At 40.5% G+C, this 22435-nt stretch overlaps 2 protein-coding genes across 6 annotated transcripts in view; both read right to left on the minus strand.

Moving 5' to 3' along the window:
• The window catches only part of svilc (supervillin c), a 24736-nt gene extending 5366 nt beyond the window's left edge, over window positions 1-19370 (minus strand). The window contains exons 1-23 of one of the 4 annotated variants that reach the window (XM_079646526.1): window positions 19243-19370; window positions 15908-16396; window positions 14363-14512; window positions 14066-14242; window positions 13151-13185; window positions 11813-11874; window positions 10625-10770; window positions 9752-9980; window positions 8922-9463; window positions 8162-8288; window positions 6638-6685; window positions 6453-6515; window positions 5842-5916; window positions 5663-5756; window positions 5400-5432; window positions 5110-5305; window positions 4104-4270; window positions 3523-3642; window positions 3295-3431; window positions 2151-2298; window positions 1436-1581; window positions 1136-1311; window positions 210-354 (exon numbers count right to left, since the gene is read on the minus strand). In XM_079646526.1, the coding sequence (XP_079502652.1) occupies window positions 210-354; window positions 1136-1311; window positions 1436-1581; window positions 2151-2298; window positions 3295-3431; window positions 3523-3642; window positions 4104-4270; window positions 5110-5305; window positions 5400-5432; window positions 5663-5756; window positions 5842-5916; window positions 6453-6515; window positions 6638-6685; window positions 8162-8288; window positions 8922-9463; window positions 9752-9980; window positions 10625-10770; window positions 11813-11874; window positions 13151-13185; window positions 14066-14242; window positions 14363-14512; window positions 15908-16173 (3282 nt within the window). In that variant the 5' untranslated portion in view covers window positions 16174-16396; window positions 19243-19370. The remainder of the gene's footprint in view (window positions 1-209; window positions 355-1135; window positions 1312-1435; window positions 1582-2150; window positions 2299-3294; window positions 3432-3522; window positions 3643-4103; window positions 4271-5109; window positions 5306-5399; window positions 5433-5662; window positions 5757-5841; window positions 5917-6452; window positions 6516-6637; window positions 6686-8161; window positions 8289-8921; window positions 9464-9751; window positions 9981-10624; window positions 10771-11812; window positions 11875-13150; window positions 13186-14065; window positions 14243-14362; window positions 14513-15907; window positions 16397-19242) is intronic. The other 3 variants (XM_079646527.1, XM_079646528.1, XM_079646529.1) reach the window with 3 other exon arrangements.
• A 1604-nt stretch (window positions 19371-20974) lies between these two features.
• The window catches only part of cdk21 (cyclin-dependent kinase 21), a 49052-nt gene continuing 47591 nt past the window's right edge, over window positions 20975-22435 (minus strand). For both annotated transcript variants that reach the window (XM_079646534.1, XM_079646533.1), the window contains 2 exons: window positions 22299-22431; window positions 20975-21385 (listed from right to left, as the gene is read on the minus strand). In XM_079646534.1, the coding sequence (XP_079502660.1) occupies window positions 21308-21385; window positions 22299-22431 (211 nt within the window). In that variant the 3' untranslated portion in view covers window positions 20975-21307. The remainder of the gene's footprint in view (window positions 21386-22298; window positions 22432-22435) is intronic.

Genomic DNA, 22435 nt, shown 5'->3' on the forward strand with positions numbered 1-22435 from the left:
TAAATAAAAGCAACAATTATATTTGGAAAAAAGATAATGATGATTGATTGATTGCAATGATTAACTAAACCCAGAATCTTGAAAGTGAAATATATGGAATCGAAAAAATATTAATGAAAATTAGAGGTCAAGATTAAATCGTCTGAGAAAAATGGGAAATCTGATGATCTTAAATGATTGTGTGTGTACACTCATTCTATCAGACAGACCTGTGTGTTGTGGCTCACGGCAGCAGCTTCCTCCGTGCCTCCACTCCTGACTGTCCAGTCCAGGAACTTCTCCCTGAACAGAGCAGTCTCGCTGTGCTCTGAGACACAACCGAACAACGCCCAGCTGGGACGCCCCTCTCCCCTCCTGAGGACAGAGTCATTCAAAACAAATTAATTTTACACCGAATCCAACCCTAATTAATGACCGCTTTGCAATCATGTAACTTTTAAATGAGATTTTTGCACATGTGGTAAATTATTGGGCTTTGCAGTGTCCTTATTGTATAAGTCTCACTTTTTATTTTTACTTGTGACATTTATTTTTCATACATTAGCAGACTTTTTTTTTATCAACAAATCCTTTCTGTAATTGTTGTGCATATCAAAAATAAAGCACTTTTTGCCCCACTTTTTTCAAGTTTTAGACATTAGCGTGCCTCCAACTTTGTACCAAAAATAATCATAAAAGATAAATGGCTATTATAGCAGCATTAAAGCCCATTAGTTTTGAATTACATGTTTAACAGGTGTCCTGCTACTTTTGTGAATTTCTGACTTTCCACTGTCTTGTGCCAGCTGCAGCCTGTCAGTGTATTCATAAAACAGCATGTCATGTGGACACAATGCTGTATCCTGCAGTTTCAGTTTGGAATGAAATGCCATTTGCTTTGGCTTTACAGCATGCACTAAAGACTTTTACTGCATATTACTGGGCTGCTGCATGCACAGTAAACTTAATGTCCTGTGTTTACTGTGTCCAGTGTGGAATTACATCCACACTTGTTTGGGTGCACAGCAATGTTCAAACTAGGTTATACTTACAGCTGTACTCTTCTGTTTCTGTTATGTGTCCCAACATTGATATGATGATGATTTTCATTTGTAAGGTAGGGTCTAAAAGCTTTACGCCTGCAGTGTGAACTTACAGCGGTGTGTTGGGGTTACACTGCGTGGGATCCAGCGGATTCACTCCACAGTTGCTGTAGTCATAAGGACCGACCCACACCTGGTGACTCAGCTGGAAGGCAACGTTCCTCCTACTGAGGGAGACATCCTGGCCATGCCACAGGTACACCTCACTGCCGAAATCAAACACCAGGGCCTGGAGAAAAAAGGATGACAGAATGGGCATACTTTTAATCTGAGACATGATCAGATGTTTAAACTAACTGTCTGACTTTTTTAGAACAAGCACGCAATGGACAACATATTTAGAGAGTTCAGACCTCAGTGGAGCCCAGCAGGGAGACACTGGGGATGGAGGCCCAGGCCTGCTCATGAGGCACCAGCCTGTTCTCCACCAGCCGGTACACACAGTTCGACTCCACCACCCCACGCTCATAGAGCTCATCCTCCTCCTCTGCACTGGCTCCTACGCAAACACAAGAACATACAGAATGCTCAGTCCACATCTACACAGATCATTGGTGGCATGTATTTTACTTTTTAAACAATCCTATTTTGCAGTTCAGGTATTCTACTCCAAAGCATGTCAGATTCTGATAACTACATTTACTGTTAACATATTAGGGAAAAAATAAGAAAAGGTAAACATGTAATGTGTTATAAATTAAACAACAGCACAGTATATTATAAGAAGAAGCTCTACCTTGAACATTCGTATAAGCTGCTTACATAAATGCATTAGTATGTATACAGTAATATTCCAATAATTAGCTATTTCAAAATATGTTTTGATACAAGTACACTTTGATTTGTAGTCGAGTATTTTCATAATGTGGCATTCGTACTTTTACTTTTCCACAAAATGTTAAAATCCCATTTTCTATTTTGTTGTCTTTAAATAGTTGATAAGCTAGGTAAATGTCTCAAGAAAAAAAGCAGGTATTTTAATTTTCTATTCCGACTTAATAAATGATAAACATAACATGTAAAACCATCTAAGGATAAATGATCTACGCAGACACATTGACCTCTAACCTCTGTATTGTGTCCGTCCTCCCAGAAGGCCCCAGAAGTCTTTTGCCAGGTTGCCGTCACAGTCTACCCCCTCCTCCAGGTGAACCACCTGGGAGGCCTGGCAGCCCAGACCCCTCTGACTCTGGATGGATGATGCCAGCTCAGAGGCCTGAAAAATAAAAATAAAATGTTCTAATACCGCGTCCAAACAGGCGTATGGAACTAGTTGGTAACAGAATACTCTTAACGATTTGATTTCTGGTATGAAAGAGTTCTGCAACAGGTGCTGCACCAAATAATGTGCCCTATCAGATACTGGACACATTTTAGCAGTATTGCCAATGCCAGTATTTAGATTGAGTCACACGTTTTGATATGTGTGAAGGCAGAAACTGAACTGGAGTTTCACCATGGTTGGTCACAGCTATCAAAATACAGTATGTGATGACATCAGGAAAGTGAAGGTGTGAAAGTGATTGACATTTCAATTTCACTTGTGGCACATGTTCTACAAAAGGTTTTACCTTTTGTAGAACATGTGATAATAAGTATTTCAAAGTGAGCATTTCTACATGTTTTCATCAAATTCGTATTTATAGCACAACATCTCTCATACCCTGAACATCTATTATAGCCTGGCACCCTTTACATTTGAGACAGTTTTGATCCCCACCATAGAAAATAATAACATTACAACTGTTCTATTTTCTTTGTATTTACTTTCACATCTCAACACATTTTATCTCCTATATATATATATATATATATATATATATATATATATATATATATATATATATATTTCTACATTCCAAGTTAAATGCCAATGATGATGAAACATTTACCATTGTTTCCCCCCAGATGTAACAAGAATAAGCGTTACTATAGAATTACCCGATGATTTCAAGAAAAATAAAAACAAATCCTACGTAACATGAGTTTCTATTCTAAAACAATACTGAGTAACCACTTAGAAAGAAAAGTTCATCGTTGACTACATTAAGAACTATTCTAAAAACATATTGAAATGTTTTATTGATTTATTTGTTGCACTGTTGAAGGAGCCTGTGACTTACGTTTTTCATTGGCATATCTACACTGTAGCTAATGTGCACATGACAATAAAGCCTTGAATTGAATTGAACTGAATTGTGTTCGATGGTACCTTGCTTTTCTCATGTTCATTGGCAAACTCTCCGCTCCACAGGACGCAGTGCTGCGGGGCGACCAGCAGGAAGCAGTCTCCACTGTTCAGGGAGTGCGCTGAGGGCTCCACCAGACGCACCTGGACCTGCCGCCTACCTGTCGCCACAGGCCCAAGTGAATATAAAAACCTGAATTCAAAACACGTCATCGTTGGGACACTCGTGCATACAGATAACTATATTCTGACCTTTGATGTGAATGAGCATGAGGCTGCTGAAGGGAGGAGAAGACTTGGTTGTGTCTGAGGAAGAGAGGACGTCTTCTGCTCTGGAAAGATTTGATTCTGTCACAGACGGGTTCTTGGACTCTACAGGGAAGGAAGACACACACATTTAAGCTGAATGAAAAAGGATCATCCAGATCTCTCAGGTCTTCTCGGACGCGTCAGCTTTCTGTCCCCAGAGTCAGAACTAAACATGGAGAAGCAGCGTTCAGTTATTATGCTCCAAATATCTGAACAAACTCCTAGAAACCTGCAGGTCTGCTGCAACTCTTACTACTTTTAAATCCAGGCTGAAGACTTTTCTTTTTGCCACTGCTTTGATTCATATCTCACACTGCACTCTAACTTGTATTCATGTACCTGTGTTATTCATGTTTTTATTATCTTTGCTTTTAAATGTCATTTGATAATATGTTTCTGCGGCACTATTTCTTAATGCTTAATGTCTTCAAGCACTTTGAATTGCCTAGTGTTGAAAGGTGCTATATAAATAAACTTGCCTCACCTTGCCTAAAGACTAAAGAGAGTGTAATATCCCCACTCACTCTTCTCTGATTGGTTGCTCTCCTCAGACGCTGAGTCCACTCTCTCCCCCATGTAGTCCTGCCGGATGTCCTCCCGGGCGGCCAGGGCTCTCAGAGGGTTTCTGGAGCCCTGCGTACGGCGGGACGGACGCACCGACCGCCTGTGCTCCGCTACAGCTGATGTCAGTCTGCACACCACACACACATATAAGAATTCAGTTATTATATTGATTAGTTATTGATGTGTCATTAAACTTTGACCTAATCTTTCTCACAGCCAGAATGTAAAAAGCTGCTCAGTTATTATTATTTTTTAAGTGTGCTCCACAAGTGTCTTATCCTTGTTGGGAGTAACCTGCAAATAACTATACTTTTCAATATATAACGAACTTAGAGAAGTTGAAATCCAAGATGGATTCTGCACATAAACTACATCTATATTAAATAAACCAATCATGATAAGTTTATTGGCCAGGAGTTCAAATAGAAAACTAATATGAAATTCAATAAGCAACGCTGAATTTAAAAACAGACATGACTCAATGTAAAAACAATTAGGTGTTTTAGAAAACCTGAAACCAAATAGTATCTATTTGATTCACATGCAATCATTATGTAGGACTTCTACAGAGCGTTAATAATAAAAAAAATCATTTTTTTCCTTCTTTAAATTCTTTATATAATACCATAATATTCTAAATGTAATATTGTCAACATAACATTAGGCCACTTCAGCGGGCACGTAATAATCAAAACTTTTAGACACACCTCATAATTTTTGTTTTTTTGCAACAAGATTTTTAAAGCTCAAAAGTTAAATTATAGGAAAAAGTTGTAATTAAATCAATCTAATTTGCATACCTGTCAGAGACCATAGCATTCTCTAGAGTCTAGATGATTATTATTTAAAAACAAAATACCTACAATCAGATGGGTCCTTCTAGCACATCCCTGACTATGTCAGATTTCCAAATTACAGCGATAAGAAAGGCCAATAATCTTACAATCTGCAGTAAAACCAGCTCACATGGGTGCGTTGGTCTGGCAGAGGACGCCCAGGTCCTGCTCACTCTCTGCGGCAGCAGCATCTCCACAGGGTGGGGGGGCACAGGCCGAGAGAGCTGACTGATCTCTGTAGGAACCTCCATCAGTGTTTGATTCATCCACAGGCGTCTCCTCCCTCACCTTATGTGGAGTCACCGAGAGCGGAGAGCCCTGTGGATCTGCAGGCGCACAGGACACAAAATACTTTACTTGAAATGCTTGTAATGACGTTATGAACATATATTTATAAGCCTTTAGTTTACATTATCTTACCTTCAAACTCTGTTAAAGGCTGCGGGGAGATTTCTGTTGAAGAAATAGAACAAACTATTTAGGGAAATCTAACAGGAAAGGTCTCAAAACATGTGCGTGTTAGAGCTTCAGAGAGTCCTTTGTAAACGTAGGTTTAATTTCTGTCTGATTCTGGAGTTCCTAACAGATAGTATACACAGAGAGCAGGAGTCAGATATACAATCCTCCTGAGGTAGAGTCACAGATAAAGAGCAAACCAGAGCAAGTGAACTTGATAAACTCACCTCTCTGGGCTAAACATCCAGCATTTTTCTCTTTCCTTTCCTGCTCTGTATTCATGTCCTCGTCTTCGCCATTCTCATCCTCAACCCCATTAACCTGGGCATCATGAAAAACAGATGTTAAGCTTGTCTATATATTAAAATAAACTTTTAGATTCAAAGAAAACTTTGGCCTGTGTCACCTTCCGTCCCCGCTGAGGCTGAATCGGATCCTTGGTAGGAGAGGAGACTTCTTGTGCCTCAAAAGACAAATTTGTCTGAGGATGAATTAAATAGAGAATGCAGGTAACAGGTTAGTTTTACATTTTAGGAAAGCGGTGAGAGACCCCTTTGGAGACGTGCATGGTCAAAAATGTGATGGTAGACAAAGAAAGATATCAGTATCATACCAGGAGAGACTGCTTATGTGTAAAAACTCTATTTGAGCAGCAGAAGTTATGAAAAACATGACTTTAATATTAAACAAAGCTCGGTTACTTTTTTAGCAAAACTTTTTTCCAATATTGTTGCAGGTTGAAAAAAAAAAGGGTATGACACAAGTGTGACAGACACTGCATCGTGAGAGCCGTGATGTTACATTACAGAAAAAGGATGATTTATTTAACTAAAGAAACACTCCGCAGGTTGCAGGTTTATCTCGTTAGCATGAGTGAAACTTCACACATCATCTGTCAAAATCACAGTGTCATAGTGTGAAACTGTGTGAGGACAAAAACGTTTCACTGCATACAAAACACTGCAAACCCGAAAAAAGGCGTCGAATTATCTGCCATGCAGCGGCTCAAACAATTACCTGATTGAAACACATGATATATTGGGGGGTACTGCTAGAAAAGACAGAGGCAAAGACGGGATCCTGGGAGAGAAGAGGAATTAGAAGAGAGACGGGCAGGCTAAAGCTATGGTCAAATTAGTAATGAATATAATCTTCAGAATGGAGATTTAGAAGGATCTTAAAAGCATCAGATGAAGACTCACCCAGCACTGATGGGTGACACCGTCCACATGAAGGTGTTCCGTCTCTTCCTGCAGAGGGCAGTGTGGGGGAACAGAGGGGTAGAACAAACAAATTAAAGTGTTGCTAGAAGAGTACAATTAAAACAGAAAAAGAACAGCATGAACAATACATTTAAAACACCAAAATACAGTATATGAACACACACGTGCTCACAGCATTGTGAGATAATAAGGTTATAAAAGGGTCAACATTTAGTCTGTGTACATTCCACATAATGCCCGAGACAGTCAAACTCTTCTCAGTTCATAAACACTTGGTAGTCTGGAGAGATATCCCAGTGACTTCAGTCTGATCTCAAGACATTTAGCACCTACCATATGCATAGCACTGTTGCTAAGAGATGCTATATCTGGTTTCATTGGAATGACAAACACACCGATCTAACCGGCAGCCTCTTCTCATTATGGATTTGAGGGTGGCAAGGAGAGTGAACCCAACAACCTCTACATGCCGCTTTCTGCAAACATCCCGAGGCTCCTTCCACGGATAATTTAACAGAAAACGTGGACTTTCATTTGCAAAGATATCTATCACTTCATGAATTTCATTGATATGCATGTTGACTTTTAATTCAAACTAAATTGGATGTTTAAAAAAATATTTGTTTCCTACTGCTAGGGTCTTGAAACTTTGACGAATTATGCAATCTGTATTTTTGTCTTTTGATTCTTTAATTTTTGTTGTATGATTATTATTATCAACAACGGGATATATCCTTTGGGGCCACTTTTGCTTTCTAATTCTCCTTCGCAAGGTTTAAACTTTTCTTAAATTCTTACTGTATAAGTGTATATATGTGCAAAAGAAAATGAAAAAAACAGTTACTGACAGGTGTCGCTCTGTGCCCTGGGCCGAATCTCCCTCACCAACAAGCTTTGCTTTTCTATAACATGACATGGCATGACAGCCGCATGTGTTTTATACAACCATTGAAGTGACAAGGTGTTTGCCGACAGCTGATGTTTGGTTATAATCATCTGAAACAAGCACTGTGGGACGAGATCATTTCGCTATTTGACAGAACATAAACTGGGAACCTAAAATAAAAAAGTACTGTGAATGTTGGACTACAAACGTGCACTATACTGATGTTGCAAAAACATTGTGTTTGTGTGAAAATGAGTCAAAGTAAATGTAATTCCTGTGCATAAAATTGAGTTGTAGGATTGCAGTTTTGTAATACTGTCACTGCATGGTAATACTTGATAGCAGTGTAAATAAACATATTGGGATTTGTATCAGCAACTCCAAAAATGGGATTTTGAAAAGTGAAATTAAACGTTATCCCACTGCTGACAGTCTGAAGCCCGCTGGCTCCATAGGATTAGAGATTATTGAGGGGCAAAGAGTTTCCCATTAACAGACAACAGGCGCAGCAGCTGTTGATTCTGCAGCTGTGCTTGTATCCATTGTGAGTCTGATTCTACATACTGAAGACATCGCAGACCAATACATTTACCATGTGAAGAATTTGAGTTTCTTACCTTTCTTCTGCTGGTGCTGGTGGACTCCTGCAGGTTACTGTTGCCATCTAGCAGTGTGACCTCAACATGTCCCACGGCTGGAGTTTCTTCATTCATCCTCCTCTCACTCTTCTCCTCATTCTGCTGCCTTTTGGTCACATCAGATATACAGAATATAAAACATAGAACAGTGGAGGACAAACAAGTGTAATTCCAAAATTACACTTGCACACACTTATGTGCCTTTATTTAACATTTGCCCTACAAAAATAATGTCTGTACCTGCCTACCCTCTCTTAAATTTAGTTTCAATTCATTCAGTACTTGAAACACTAAAACAGTGAAAAAGCCAATGTCTCCACTTAAAGTATTGTGATGTTATTTTGTAAATGAGTTCAGTTAAAAGACAGAAATAATTGGTTTCTGGACTTTGGCTTAAGCTGCCACTTAATATATTATGATGCAAATGTAAAAGTAAGCCGTTCTTATATTTAGATGTAACAAACAGAGCAGGCTTGAACCGTAACATATTTGTTTCTCTGCTAAAATGTAAAGACAGAAATAATTTCACAAAATTAAGTCAACAACCAATGTTTAAAGTAGGATGTGCAATGTGCAGACTTGTAATAGAAACTTTCTTATATTTTAAAGAAATCCCTGCAAGCCATTTTAAACATATCAAGATAGCTCAAGTTGCATCGGCTAGTAAGTTGATGAACTTTTGCAAAATTAAATATTTGTTCTTATAAAGAGGCATGTATCGGCACATTCAGATACTCACTGAACTCTCCCAGTAGTATCTGAGCGGTGCTCCACAGAGGAGAGCAGCTGCTCCTGCAGCTCTGTCTGGCCCCCCCTCTCCCCCTGCGCAGCGTCCTGCTCTGGCACGGCTCTTATCGGTGTACAGGCAATGGTTTCCCTTCTGGTGCGAGCCCTATGCCTCCAGGGAGCGGCAGGCAGCGAGCCCCCCTCCACACCTGGAGCCTGGCGCCTCTCTCTCCGTGGGGCTGCAGGCACTTCCTGCCGCTCTGTGCTCTCCATCCTCCCTTGTGTTCCTGCATCTTCACAACCTCCACCATTCTGTTCATGGCAGGTCGCCCTGCTCCACTCGGCGCCTCCGGAGCAGCTCTTCTTCAGGATTCCTCTCAGGACGGGCTCAGAGTCGTGCCGCTGCAGACCCTCTCCAGACACGGGGCTGGAGTCAGGTCTTGGCTGGGAGAGGCGTATCTCACTGGGTTTCAGATTGACAGACGAGTCCTGCTGTCTGTCGGACAGATGAGGGGACAAAGAGAAGGCAGGAAGCTGAATGGGGCCTTTCTGGAGCTGAAAAGAGACAAGACACAAGGGTGAGACACAGGTATAGATCATCGTTCAAATTTAAATAAACAGTAGAAAACTTTCATCAGGGCAAGAAATTGAGTAGGACTTTGTATAATGGTTGTTGTGCTTATGTGTGTAAATAGATAAGATGACAAAGACACATGTTTCAGACTTTTTCACAAATTATTTACACATGTTGAAGCTTAAAAGTCACCACTGTCTTCTTCAAAAGCACATTCTTTCATGTTCATGTTTTGTTTAGTTTTGAGCATTGAAGGTCTGTGTACTCACCAGGCTGACCTCCTCCACAGTGATGGGCTGTGTGCGGTACCTGGCCCCCTTCTGCCTCCGTCTCTCTGGGGGCCCATCAGCGGGGCCGCCCTCCTGCTTCCCTGTGAGGGACAGTTTGTTGAAGAGTGCCAGCTTCTCACTCATGCTCAGCTTGGAGCTCTCATCAGCATCCTCCACCGCCTCAGCCGGCGCGGACTGGGGCTCCACTGGGGGGGCTGATTTGGGGGCGCTGTGGGAAAACACGAGTAAACATAAAGACTAAAGCCAAGAGTGATTTGATCTTGTTAACAAGTATTGCCTGAACAGCCAATGGCTGATACATTTATTACATGCAGTAAGTGCCGCAAAGATCCATTGTTCAAATTCTACCAAAACTACATCAGAGGGTCACACTGTTGTACATGGTGACATGTTCCTTTATAACTATGAACATAGTTGGACACTTATATTATTTGTGACCTTATTTAACATGCTCCCTAGACCGATTCTCGACCTTTATGCCACACACACACAAACTTGTAGAAACAGTGACTTGTCCTCCTCAGTACTTTACAGTTTATATGATCCTGTCATTTTTTGTTTTGGTGTACTTTATGGGATTTGATGACAATAGTTAACACGTAGATCATTTCCAAATTGCTTGGCTATTAGAAACAGCAACGGAACAGATATCTAAAGTTGACTATAAAGTTATCCGTGTAGCCTGTTGCTTTGGGTTGCATCATTGTATGATAGGTGCTATAAATAAAGTGGAGTTGAGTTGCACCAAAGTGTTTTGAATCCAACCAAATGGCCAAGAAATATGCCTCTTTATGGTATTTGTATTCCTAGAAATTAAGCTAAAATCTCCATCTGACCACTAAGCTTCCCCACCTGATTGCCACGATTTCCTCACAGGTGATTGGCTGAGTAAGGAAGCGATGATCGTTGCCACGGCGCGTCCTGCGCTCATGAGAGACGCTGCCTGAGCGAGGCTTCAGGAAGGCTGAGGCCTCAGGGGCAGCTGATTTCTCCAGCTCCTACAGAGGAGGAAGAAACGTGTTAATATCACCCACAACATCTGAACATCACAGGTGGTCCTTTTACACAGCTGGAGCCCAACATATAGGTCAAATAGCAGCTTCAATGCAATGCCTCCATCTACTAAATAACTAATAAATGAGAGCACAAACATGTCAGTGAAAACTCTCCCCTGCAGATGTCTCCTGTTCTATTTGTATTGACAGATGGAGGGAGGGGGTCAGATAGCTGGTGAATAAAGCAGCTCGCTGTAAGGTGGAGCGTGCTGGCTACATGGATAGAATGCCAGCCAGCTCAGCTGGTCGCAGTGTAACCAGAGCTCTGCTGCCTGCTTCAGTTACCTCAGCCTGCCTTCACAGGCTAGCAGGCTAATTATACACACCTCCGCCATGGTTGCTAATAGTAATACAGTTTCTGGCACATTTTCACCTGAAGCTCCATGGCTAACGCAATGTTGAAGAAGGGTTAATTCTAGAAACGGAGAATGCAACTGAAAATCCAAAAGGTGTTTGCTATTCTGGTTGGAGAAAAACAGTGTTTTCATTACACTACATTACACCTACACAGTCTTTCTTTACAAACAGTAGCATGAGACTGCACCTGTTTCACCGTTCATATCTATCAGCATGTTCAGGTTGTGTTCTGCATGCTCAGCGCTGGCTCATCATGATTCTCAGATTGTAAGGTGAGCAAAGGAGGATGATAAGTGTAGCATTCCCTTAGCTGCTCTATACATTTCCCCCCAACTTTTTAACTGAGCTATGGTAGTTTTAATCTAATATAGGATATTGCATTTTACAAGTTTCAGTAGACAGTTACATACTGTAAGCCATTCAGGTTAGACAAGTTTGTCTATGCTTGATTGTCATGAGTAACTTTCAGAAAACCTTACATTATTCAGCTGAATCTTCGCCTTGCACATTTGATTGAGGAGCAGTGAATAGCTACGGGCAGATTGTTGCAATAGGACAGACAGCACGTAACATAAAAGGAAGCAGTAATACGGATCTGGTTTCAGGGTAAAGACTTATATAGACTCACTTTAAACAAAGACATCTTGGCTGCCACACTCATTTTGGCTCTGTCATCTGTTTTCACATCAGCTGTGAGAATAAAGAGATATAATTCACTCATTAACAGTTGCCATCCATCACACGTTTCAGACGCAATATGTCAGCAATGAGCAGCACTGGTGATCAAACAGGCATCGAAATCCTCACAAATTACATTATATAATTTACACGTGATGATTCTTAAAAAAGGTGGAAACTAATTTAGTAGATTATTAAATGTGAGGTATTTTACCAAATAATTTGCCAATTTCTCTACTCTACAAACAACTTTTTACTATACTACTATACTTATCAAATAGCAATAGTCACTATTCGAATTTCATATCAAGGTTGCACAAAATAAGAAAGGACAATACAATACCATTTTTTGGAGCAAAAACTATCCAATATTTAGCACAAAAAGAAGCAAAGTTTAGATAAAGGTTTTTTTTTTAAGTTGACAAAAGGTTTTTCTTTGCTACCCCATTAATTATCTCATAAGCCCTCATCTTGTGAGTTTTTAAAGGGGCCAGACCACTAGGTCAGGAAACAGGAAACTCTCCAACTGTATATAAAATACCTGAAAGGTATTATTAAACAACACATTTTATCCCCATTTCTTGACATATTGTCATTTGAATGTTGTGTACACTTTAGCATTATAAAATAGAGTTTTTAAGTATTCCAACAGGAAACGGTGAGACTTGGTAAATCCCTAACCTTTGTTGAATTTGGGGATTCAATCCACTGCAAAGTGCAAGGCAGAAGACGTATGACCTGAAAGGAATCCCAGTAGCATATAAAGCTAGATTTACATTGCCTGCTTGATTCCGCAGACATGCTGTGAATTCTCAGTAGGTCAATCTTTGTAAAACGTGCTTGTAAGGTTTTATGGTGAGGTAAAGAGAGGGACTGCCATAGCATTGCTCCACTGCTAAAATCGTTTTAGTGAGACGTAAATCTGTCATCAAAGAGGAGTTTAAAATATTGCAAGCCTAAAAATATAACCCGATTAATGAGCTGTTATATTAGTTTGTGGAAGCAACTGTGCAAGTTGGATGCACGCTCTAAATGTTTGCTTTGTAAGAAGCTTGTGAAGAGAATCATAGCTTTTTCTGGTCTTCTTTTGTTGCCCCTTAACTTTTTCCTCCTTCCATCATTATGTTCATCATTGCGTTGTCAGTGGTGACCAGTGTTGTGATACTCTGACCTTCTCCCTCTCTGTATCACATTGCCACCAGTGTACCAGCTTAGCAGACAAAAGCCGTTTGTCTCCAAAGACAATAGCAAACTGTATGATTAAAGCCAGGCGGGAACACAGCGTCACCTTTGCAATTCTCCTCTTCCTCTGCGTCCAACCCCCTAGAAGGGTGAGAAGAGGTAAAGAATGAATTCAACAGGTGAAAAACAAACAGGGAAATTATGTGGACTTAAAAACTCCAGCTCCTACGCATGTGTTTCATTTCAGATCTAGCTGCAGGCTCACAATACATGTCTTTGTGCTTCAGTATGCAGCTTCAAACAAGGAAGATACTGTGTCATATTTGCATGCTCGGTAGATCAACACTGGAGGTCATGAAGGAGGACAAACACATGCAAACCACACCACCCGTGGACATATGTGTAAAGGTGCAGCAGCTGTCAAACCTCAAGTGTGACTGCATTTGTATTAGTGAGAAGGAGATATAAATCAAAAACCATCAGCAATTGTCTGAATATTATTCAAAGTTCCCAGATGTCATACACTTCACTGGCAAAACCACATTTTTAAATGATATCAGCAAAATGTGGAGAAAATTCTTAAGAGAAACTGAAAAAGTTAGTCTTTTGTTATATTTAATAAAGTAATAAAGGAAGTCAATATACAAGTGAAATCAATCTCAAAGGCAGGAACAGAGCAACTTCATCCTCAGAGGAAAAAATAAGTTCTGTACCCAGAACAAAGCTTACAGTCACGCTATATAGTAGAGAGAATAGCCAACTGGTCCCACCCTCAAATTCTCTAGGGCATTATCTTAACATCCCCACCATTAAACCCTAAAACCCCCCAGTCCTTAACCATTTGCAAATCCACCTTTTACACTTCTTTTTGCCCTCCTGAAATGTAAATCCTTAACTATGTCTCTGTTAAAAACATACAAAACTAAAAATACAATTTAACAGAGTAAAAGGCACAAAACACTGCAAACAGCATCTTCTTTGTGAGAACCAAACCAGTTGCACCACAGCACACAGCCCCTACCCGCTGCTCTCCTCCATCTCATTGGCTGTGATCGGCTGTGTCCTGAAGCGTTCGCTGGTCTTGCGACCCCCACCTGACCCGCTGGGGAGGTAACGCCGGGTGCGTCGCCGCCCCCCCTCAGAGCCAGGCTTTACAGCCAGATCCAAAGAGGAAGTGTACTGCCCAGCGTCAGGGCAACTGGTACCCACGGGAACAGAGCAGGAGGAGGGAAGGAAGAAGATGTTGAGGTGAAAATGGCCACAGAGGTACAGAGGCTGACAGTGACAGTCTGGACCACACTCATGCAGGCGACCCTACACTTTCTGCGCTCCGTTCCCAGTCTGCTGCAGAAGAGAACTTCTCAACTGGCCCACCGACACCCAAGTGTGGAGCTGCGGGGCATCGAGTCCAACAGGGACGGGGTGCCCCTCCCCACCCAGCATGCTGGCAGAGCCCGGGGAACCCTGCCTGGAGGGGGCAGGAGTAGGGGGGAAGGAGTTGAGGACGCAGGTGTGGGGAACGCTCTCAGAAACAACAATACAACCAAACCTTTACTGTCAAGAGAAAACAAACAAAAATGTGCAGCTCCAACAGAGAAAGGTGCAATGTTGTGCATTCTGACACTAAAGACGTTCCCAGTCTCTGTTCCATAGTGCAAGTTCAAAGGAAAAGTACCCAGTGTCAGGCTGGAAGGGTACCAATCAAATACAAAAGAAGCGTCAGACAGGCTCTTTAACTCCCAGCTGTGACCCACAGATTTAGACCTCTCAGTTTTAATGAGAAACAAAGTCCGTAGAGCAACTGGTGAAGTCAAGGATCTGAAGCTGCTGAAAGGTCGCTGGTAAGTATGGGACCAATTTGTATCATATTCCAATGTGTTACATTCTAAAAAAGAAAAGTTTGATTTGATTTGAAATGTTTGATAAATACATTTGCATGTACCTGTTACCTAAATGATAATTTTACCCCCAATATGATAATTTGTTGACCAATAGCTAACCGCATGTTAACCTGAATATTTGGAGGGAAATGTTGTTCTTCTTGCTCATTAACTTTCATACAACTATTGCAGTATAATCCAAATCTCATTTATCCAGTCATATGCTCAAAACACAAGCATTTTAAATAAAAACATTACTATTTAAAACACTTCCCAATAAACAGTCTCATTCTTTTGAGTCTTAAAGTAAGACCTATTTGAAGTCTTATTCAGCTCAAGTTTCGGTGAGAATCTGAAACAAAGCTAAGTGGATCAGCTTCCGAAAAAGAAAGTCCACTTGTTTGCATATTTGGCATAAAGTACACAGGGTAGATCAAGTGTCCCACATCTATCTTGTACAGCTACACAAAGTACTTTTTTGTCGCTGATCAGGTTAGACTTTTCCTCAGTGAATGAAGCCGCACACTGTTACCAAAATACTTACTGACTATCAGTGTTCTATTTTAGTAAAACACCTACAGTTTGTACTGATGTCGAGTTGTCATAGGGTTAGGAAGTAGACACGTTGCTTTATTGCCGTCGCGAAAAATTAAGCCTTTCACACCTGCTCCCTTCCACATCAAGCTCCAGAAAACTGTACAGACTCCAACATGTGCTGCATCTAATGTTTTCAGTTATTCATTATCATAATTTACAGATTTCTACAGCCGTGTCCTGATTCTGAAGGATCAACTTAATGTTTTTTTATTTTAAAATAAATATTTTATGCACCGAAAATGTGTGTATCAGTACAGCCATGAATTTAGATATTTGATTTGTATTTAACAAGAAAAATCGCTCTTGGATTTGGTTTAAATTGGCTCTTGGTGAAATCTATGGTATCACACTCAATCGACTCATCCATTTGTGCAGGAATAACTCACCTCTTCAAGTGGTTGGACTCCTCTATTCCGTTAGTAACCCTGCGCGTCCTACCGTTAACTCTTTCACTGAGGCCATCTGAGTCTAAAGTCCCTCTCTGGTTGTGGGTCTCTGGGTCGTGGACCTCTTTCCCATCCCTCCTCACCCACTTGGTAGGTAGCTCCTCCAGGTTGCCGAAGCGCTCAGCCAGTTCTCGCCTCCTCTCTGCTTTGTAGCGAGCGATACGCTCTGATCTGGGCTCCAGGACTAGGTTCTCCATGGTGTCCATGTCCCTCAGGATGATTCAGTTGACTCTCTTCGCCTCGAGTTATTCAAAAAGCATATAAAAACAGATGGGTTGCTTTTTTTCCACTTTTTAACAAAACAGAGTCAAACTTTTCTCCAGTGAAATGGCGATTCAGATTCCATTGGACCTATTGACTTTCTTTGCTGAGAGCCAACCAATCAGAGGTTGCAGACAATGTTGTTCCTTGGTGGGTGAGACATTGCTCCTGTAAAAGGAACAAGCAAACAAAAACACAGATCAAACGGTCAGAAGCGCCACACATTGACATCCCTTTCTTGGTTATTCTGTTGATATCTTCCTAGCCTTCTTTATACATTGACTTTGTAAGAGTGCATCCTCTTCTCTCCTCTTGTACAGTCCATGTAAGATGACCTGTACCAGCCTGCAGTGCCATGCAGGAATCTCCCCTTGCACTGAAACTCAACACCTCAGCTCCACTCTGGGTCCTGGCCTCGATGGCACTGCACACTTTCTGGTCTTTTCCACAACCTTGGATGTAACTAAAGCCCAACAAGTCAGTGTTCCTGTTCAAATGTTATCTAACATGCCACATAGACAGTTTGTCTGTTGTGTGTCAATACAGAGCGTTATCTGTCGAAAATGATTGGATCAAAATTTGTTTAAATACATATTTAATCTGACTTATGACATGACTTGGCAACACGCACAGAGAGAAGTGACCAAAAAAGTCCCTGTTGGCTACGTCATGGTTGCCTGGAAGTGAATAAATAACACAAACAAAGCATAAGGCAGTAAGCCACATATAAATAGTAATGATATGCTACAATTAGCATTTAAAGGCAGCAGCTTACCATCATATGTTCACAAATGAATGACTATGCGGCTCACAAATATGTACAAACATAATTGAGTGTTTGCATGTGTGTCTCTTTGCTTTTCAAAACTGTGGATGTCAGCATTCCTGATGAAGGAAGCACAATGGAGCCAGAACAAAAACGTGAGCCTCGGACTTAGTACAGCAGATAGATCTGCAGCAGGGACGAATGCTTCTGGTGGCAGCAAAGTTGACAAAGTAAATGATGCAAGTTCATTTTATCATGATTTCTGCTTTTCTTAGATTGCTCGAGAGAATTAAAAAAACATAAGATTAAAGAATGCATAATTACTCATCAGGCCTGACTTTAATCTATCAGAAACAACCAAACTTTATAGATATAATGTCCTATTTAATAAACTGAAGGCCACATTTGCCGACATTGTCAGTCCAAAATGAGGACGCCACAGAGAACTTTAATGAGCTGAACTGTACGTGTCAGTGATCCCAACATGAGAGAAGTAGCTCAAACATTTGCGTTATGAGCATCTGTGTTATAACTCCTAAACACGTGTGCAAGTGCCTTAAAACAAACACTGTCGTCAACCAAGCTAGAACAGGAGAACTCACCACCCTGTCAGAATCCAGAGAGAGCAAAGCCACGAGCTGCCCAAGTCCCACCGACGCCACACCCCTTCATGCTTTTGCTGGTGGCCACGCTTGTTTAAAGAGCAAAAAGTCATGTGACAAGCTAGAGGATTGTCAATTGGAGGGGAGAATGCCATGGAGGCTCAACGGGGGATCATGGGCTTCTAATCCAACAACACTAGCTCTGAAATAAAGCCGGTGGATGAGCACACAGGAGCCATTCTGAACTAACTCACTCAACTCAAACTACAGTGTAACATTATAGACTATAGAAGCCATTTAGTTGACTGATTGATTGGTCGATTGATAGAAAAAGCATTGGCAATTTCAATAACAATACTTTAATTTTATGAACATTTTGAGAAATGCAATTTTTTCTGCTAAGTTGTGGATGATAAAATAAGACATCTAAAGACATCACATTGGACTTTGAGAAACTGGGTTGAACGTGTTTCACTCTTTTCTGACATTTTATTTACCAATAAGAAAATAATTGGAAGATGTATTATCGTTTAATTTAATTGTCAGTTCCAGCCCTATTACAGGTTTTTCAGGATATTTTGTACAGGCCACCAGACTGGTTTAACTCAAAGGGCAGACATGTCAGATGTTGCATAAGGACCTCCGTGTCCCGCAGCAGCAGAGTAAACCTGATTAAAAGGCTATCCAAGAATAAGCCTCCGACCAATTACACCTGTCCTGGGCTACCTGCACGAAACCTCCCCATGGAGCACCATAAATCAGGGATACATTCTGAGAGGCCCTTCTTTCACACTTAAACTGACTCTCCATTAACAGATGGCATGTGTTGTGCCAGTGAAATGTTTGCTTCTGGATAGGTTTATACAGCAATGCATTGTCCTTAAGCCAATACAATAAAAGCATGTGCCACTGCCAGGGCAGAGTAAGGACAGCCTAATGCAATCACCATGATCCACTACCTCAGCGGGTTGTAGCACACTAACAGCTGATCTGTGGCAGTTTTTTGTTTAATACTCCAACAAATAGCCACTGATCCTTTAAAACTGCTTATATTTAAAATGGATTGAGAATAACAAGGGATGGAGAACATTTCCAAATGTATTAAAATCACAATTTAATTTCCAGGCACATAACAGTTGCCTACATCCTCCAACGTGTTTTGGCTGCTTTTTAGGGATTAATGTATATTGAATGACTGTCAACAGACTGCTTTTAAATGATTTAACTACGGCTGTTTACAGTCATTCACATTGCAAATACATAAAGGATCCAACCAAAAGGGAAACAAATAAAAAAACAGTGATACACACACATAAGGTTAAAGATTCTTGAACTTTCCTTAGTAACTCGTGCGTAAATTGCGCGTGAAACATGTGCGGGCATTACTGACAAATCGTCCCCACCTCTATATCATTTTTAGACAATACCCCATAAAACAGTGAACACACAAGCTCAGAGTCACTGTACACCATCACTCCCATGACCAATGCCCAACTTCAACAGACAGACAAAACAAACAACAGATCAGTGATCGAAATGAGTGGCTTGTGATAACATGTTCAGAAGTTGGTCGTAGTTGGCGCCTGGTTACATTTTGGGCTGTAAAATTCGTAACTAGAGACATAAATGAAGAATTCAGTACTTACATGCACTGCGCCGCAGGAGTGGTGCCGCTGCCCTTCAGACGGCGGACCCTCCCCACCGGACTGTCGCTCCAAATGTAGTCACACTGGCAGCTGTAGAGGGCTCCGCATTAAGAGGGGTAGGGTATAAATAGATGAACAAACCATGGGACGACCCCGTCCCCGCCACTGACCAGGTAGCAGCCGTTAGTATGGCAACCGACGGAGGCTGCTCTCCAAGAGCTTGGGTTTACAGGAGCATAACTTCCCAAACCCCACGTTCACTTCACTTACGTTTTTTTGAGGAATTTGATTAATTGTTAAGGTGTTCCTTTGCACACCTAAAACAACATCAACCAAGACCTACACTTATTAAGCTAAACTTGTGTTACTGTGTCAACATCCAGAGGTGGAAGAAGTCATATATTGTACCAAAGAGCATGATTGCACTGATAAAAGTAAAAGGCCTGCATTCAAAATGTTACTCAAGTAAAAGTACAAAGTATTAGCATCAACATATAGCCTACTTAGAGTACAAAGAATACTTATTGTGCAGATTGGCCCATTTCAGAATAATATGATATGTTTTATAATGATTGATGCATTAAAGTGTTATCGACGCTGGTAAAGGTAAAGCTAGTTTCCATTCCTTTGTATAGCCTACTGTAGGGTAGCTTGTGAATTTACTCCTGTAATAATATCTGATTAAAGTGTTGATTATATTTCACACCATTTATCAAAATCTGTAAAGCAATTAAAGGGAAAAAATAAATGCTGTGGAGTAAAAGTACACACCTCTGAATTTTCGTTGGGTAGAAGTACAAAGTAGCAAATACTCATTTAAAACTCATTTAAACAAAGTACTTAAAGGTGGAGTAGGTAAGTTTGAGAAACTGGCTCGAGATACACTTTTTGTTATATTCCATGGAATGTTCTTAACATCCCGATAGCAATAAATATCTTAAGTGCTTTGACAAAAAATCCATACAAAAATGTCCTCTGTGGAAGCCGGCCCGACTAAAATAACTGGATGGCCTACCTGCCTGTCAGCTTTCCATCTGTGCACAAACTTATCTCGTGCCCTCATTGGTCATGTGGGCGTTCGTGTGTGTTGGAGGAGGGCCTCTGTAAGGAACTGGCAGATTTTTTCCGGCTGTGTATTTTCATATTCTAGCGCACTCGAGCTGGTTTCTCCAAAATTACCTACCCCACCTTTAAGTAAACTGTACTTTGTTTTTTTTACTTTGTGCTCACATGTTGCAAATTCCATACTCAACAATGTATATGTCACATGCACATATTTCAAAAAACCTTAGCAAGTACAGTAAAACCAAAGCTGTCTGCACATCCATATACTTCTAGAGATTAAATAGGCTTTATAAATGGGAGGACTCATAATGCTGCTGCTTTTTCCCTTTTTTTATATACTATGTCAGCAGTGCCCCCATCTGTTCACACTTTGCAGTTGCAAGAGAAAATATGGCTTCTGTTCATCCACGTCATTTAAACCTGCTAATGTGGCTCTTAAATACAAAAGTGAATATATACAAAAGTGTAATACTTGCACAGAAGACATACACACGGATGTAACAGTTATTGATGGTGTTGCATTCAAAGGCAGAGACAAGTTTGGGTGACAATTATTTATAGCAATGCTTTTCTAATGAACAGTGTAACTCATGTAGAAAAATATCTCGTAAAACCTTTCAATAAAAACATAAATACAGGTGTAATATTACAGAGATAACATCATAAATAAAAAACAAATGACTTTATATGTTTAAACAACATAAACCCATTAACATTGGGTGCTCATAATATGTAGTGTAGTTGGTAATTTGCAACAAAACATCAACACTCATCAACAACAAAGCAGGACTATGTTTTGTGGAATTACAAAGCATACTTAAAATGTAAAACATTTAAAGAACCTAAATACTTTTACATTGTTCATATGAAGGCTGGTCAAATAATAAGTAAATAAAAGTGTCCCGGAGCAATCCTTCAAAAGTGTTGCATGCTCTACCAGTAAGGCGTAATGATGCTGGTGAACTGATGTTAAAGCCGACAGTAGAGAAGCAGGAGTTCTTCAGTGCTTCATGAAGAAAGGATGAGTCAGGGCTTTGGCAGCAGAGATGCGGCGGCTCGGTCTGAATGCCAAACATTGCTGCAGGTAAGGAGAAGTCACACCTTACAATCCGAAGGTTTATAGTCTCAGTGCTGCTGCTGTAATGCTTTTTAACAACAACAAAAACGTATATTTATAATGCCATGAAACACAGATAAGCACGCACACTTTTTAGATCTGTGAAGCTATAATTACCAACTATTTTCTATTTTTAGCCATGCCAGCAATATGGCTCTAGGGATAGCATCGCCGGTCATTCCACACGGTGCAGACTGAAATATCTCAGCTACTGTTGGATGGATTGAAACTAAGCAGAAATGTATGGTTTCAAAGGATGATGCTTACTGGCTTTCGAAAACATCTAACTTTAATTCCGTGTTCCAGACAACTCTGAATCTGAGAATTTTCAACCTCCTGCTATAAAGTATCAAGTAATTGTACTGAAACACCAACCAAAGTTGGAGTTGCTATTTGTCAAGTGGGATAGAAGAGTATTTTAAGGATTAAATAAATATTTTCAGAACATCACTAAGTGTTTTAAACAACATTCTACAATATAGATATCATATGTTTATCGCCCGAAATTTGGACTACACGGTGCTTAAGTACAGCCTCACAGAGCTGCGATCATTGCTGTGCACTCTTAATCATGTCAAATATCTGTGAGATTGACCGACTAAAATCTCACCGATATTTGACATTGTTTTATTGTAACATGATTAAGAGTGCACAGCAATGATTTATCCATCAGAATTACTCAGAAATGTATGTCTATTTTGTCTATTTATTTTATATATATATATATATTTGTTCAAAAGTGCTCTAATGCATTCTGATCCAAAATTATTTAAGAATTTACAGAGTCTCTCTCTGCAAGTGCAGGCTATAACTGCTGGTGTTAAATGTGAAGCATGGCAACGTGTCATGGAAACAGAAACACAGATTTTCTCACAGATAGCAGGTCGTTGGCGTAGGGGCTGAGGTTCTGCAGCAGCCTGCTGCTGCAGCCTTTTGGCCCCCAGCTGACTGAGTATCGGATAGGGCTGTCCTTGGGCCAGTCGTCCTCGCTGGGCAAACCAATCACCCTAA

This window comes from Notothenia rossii (assembly GCF_949606895.1).
Source record: "Notothenia rossii genome assembly, chromosome: 8".
NCBI classification, from domain to species: domain Eukaryota; kingdom Metazoa; phylum Chordata; class Actinopteri; order Perciformes; family Nototheniidae; genus Notothenia; species Notothenia rossii.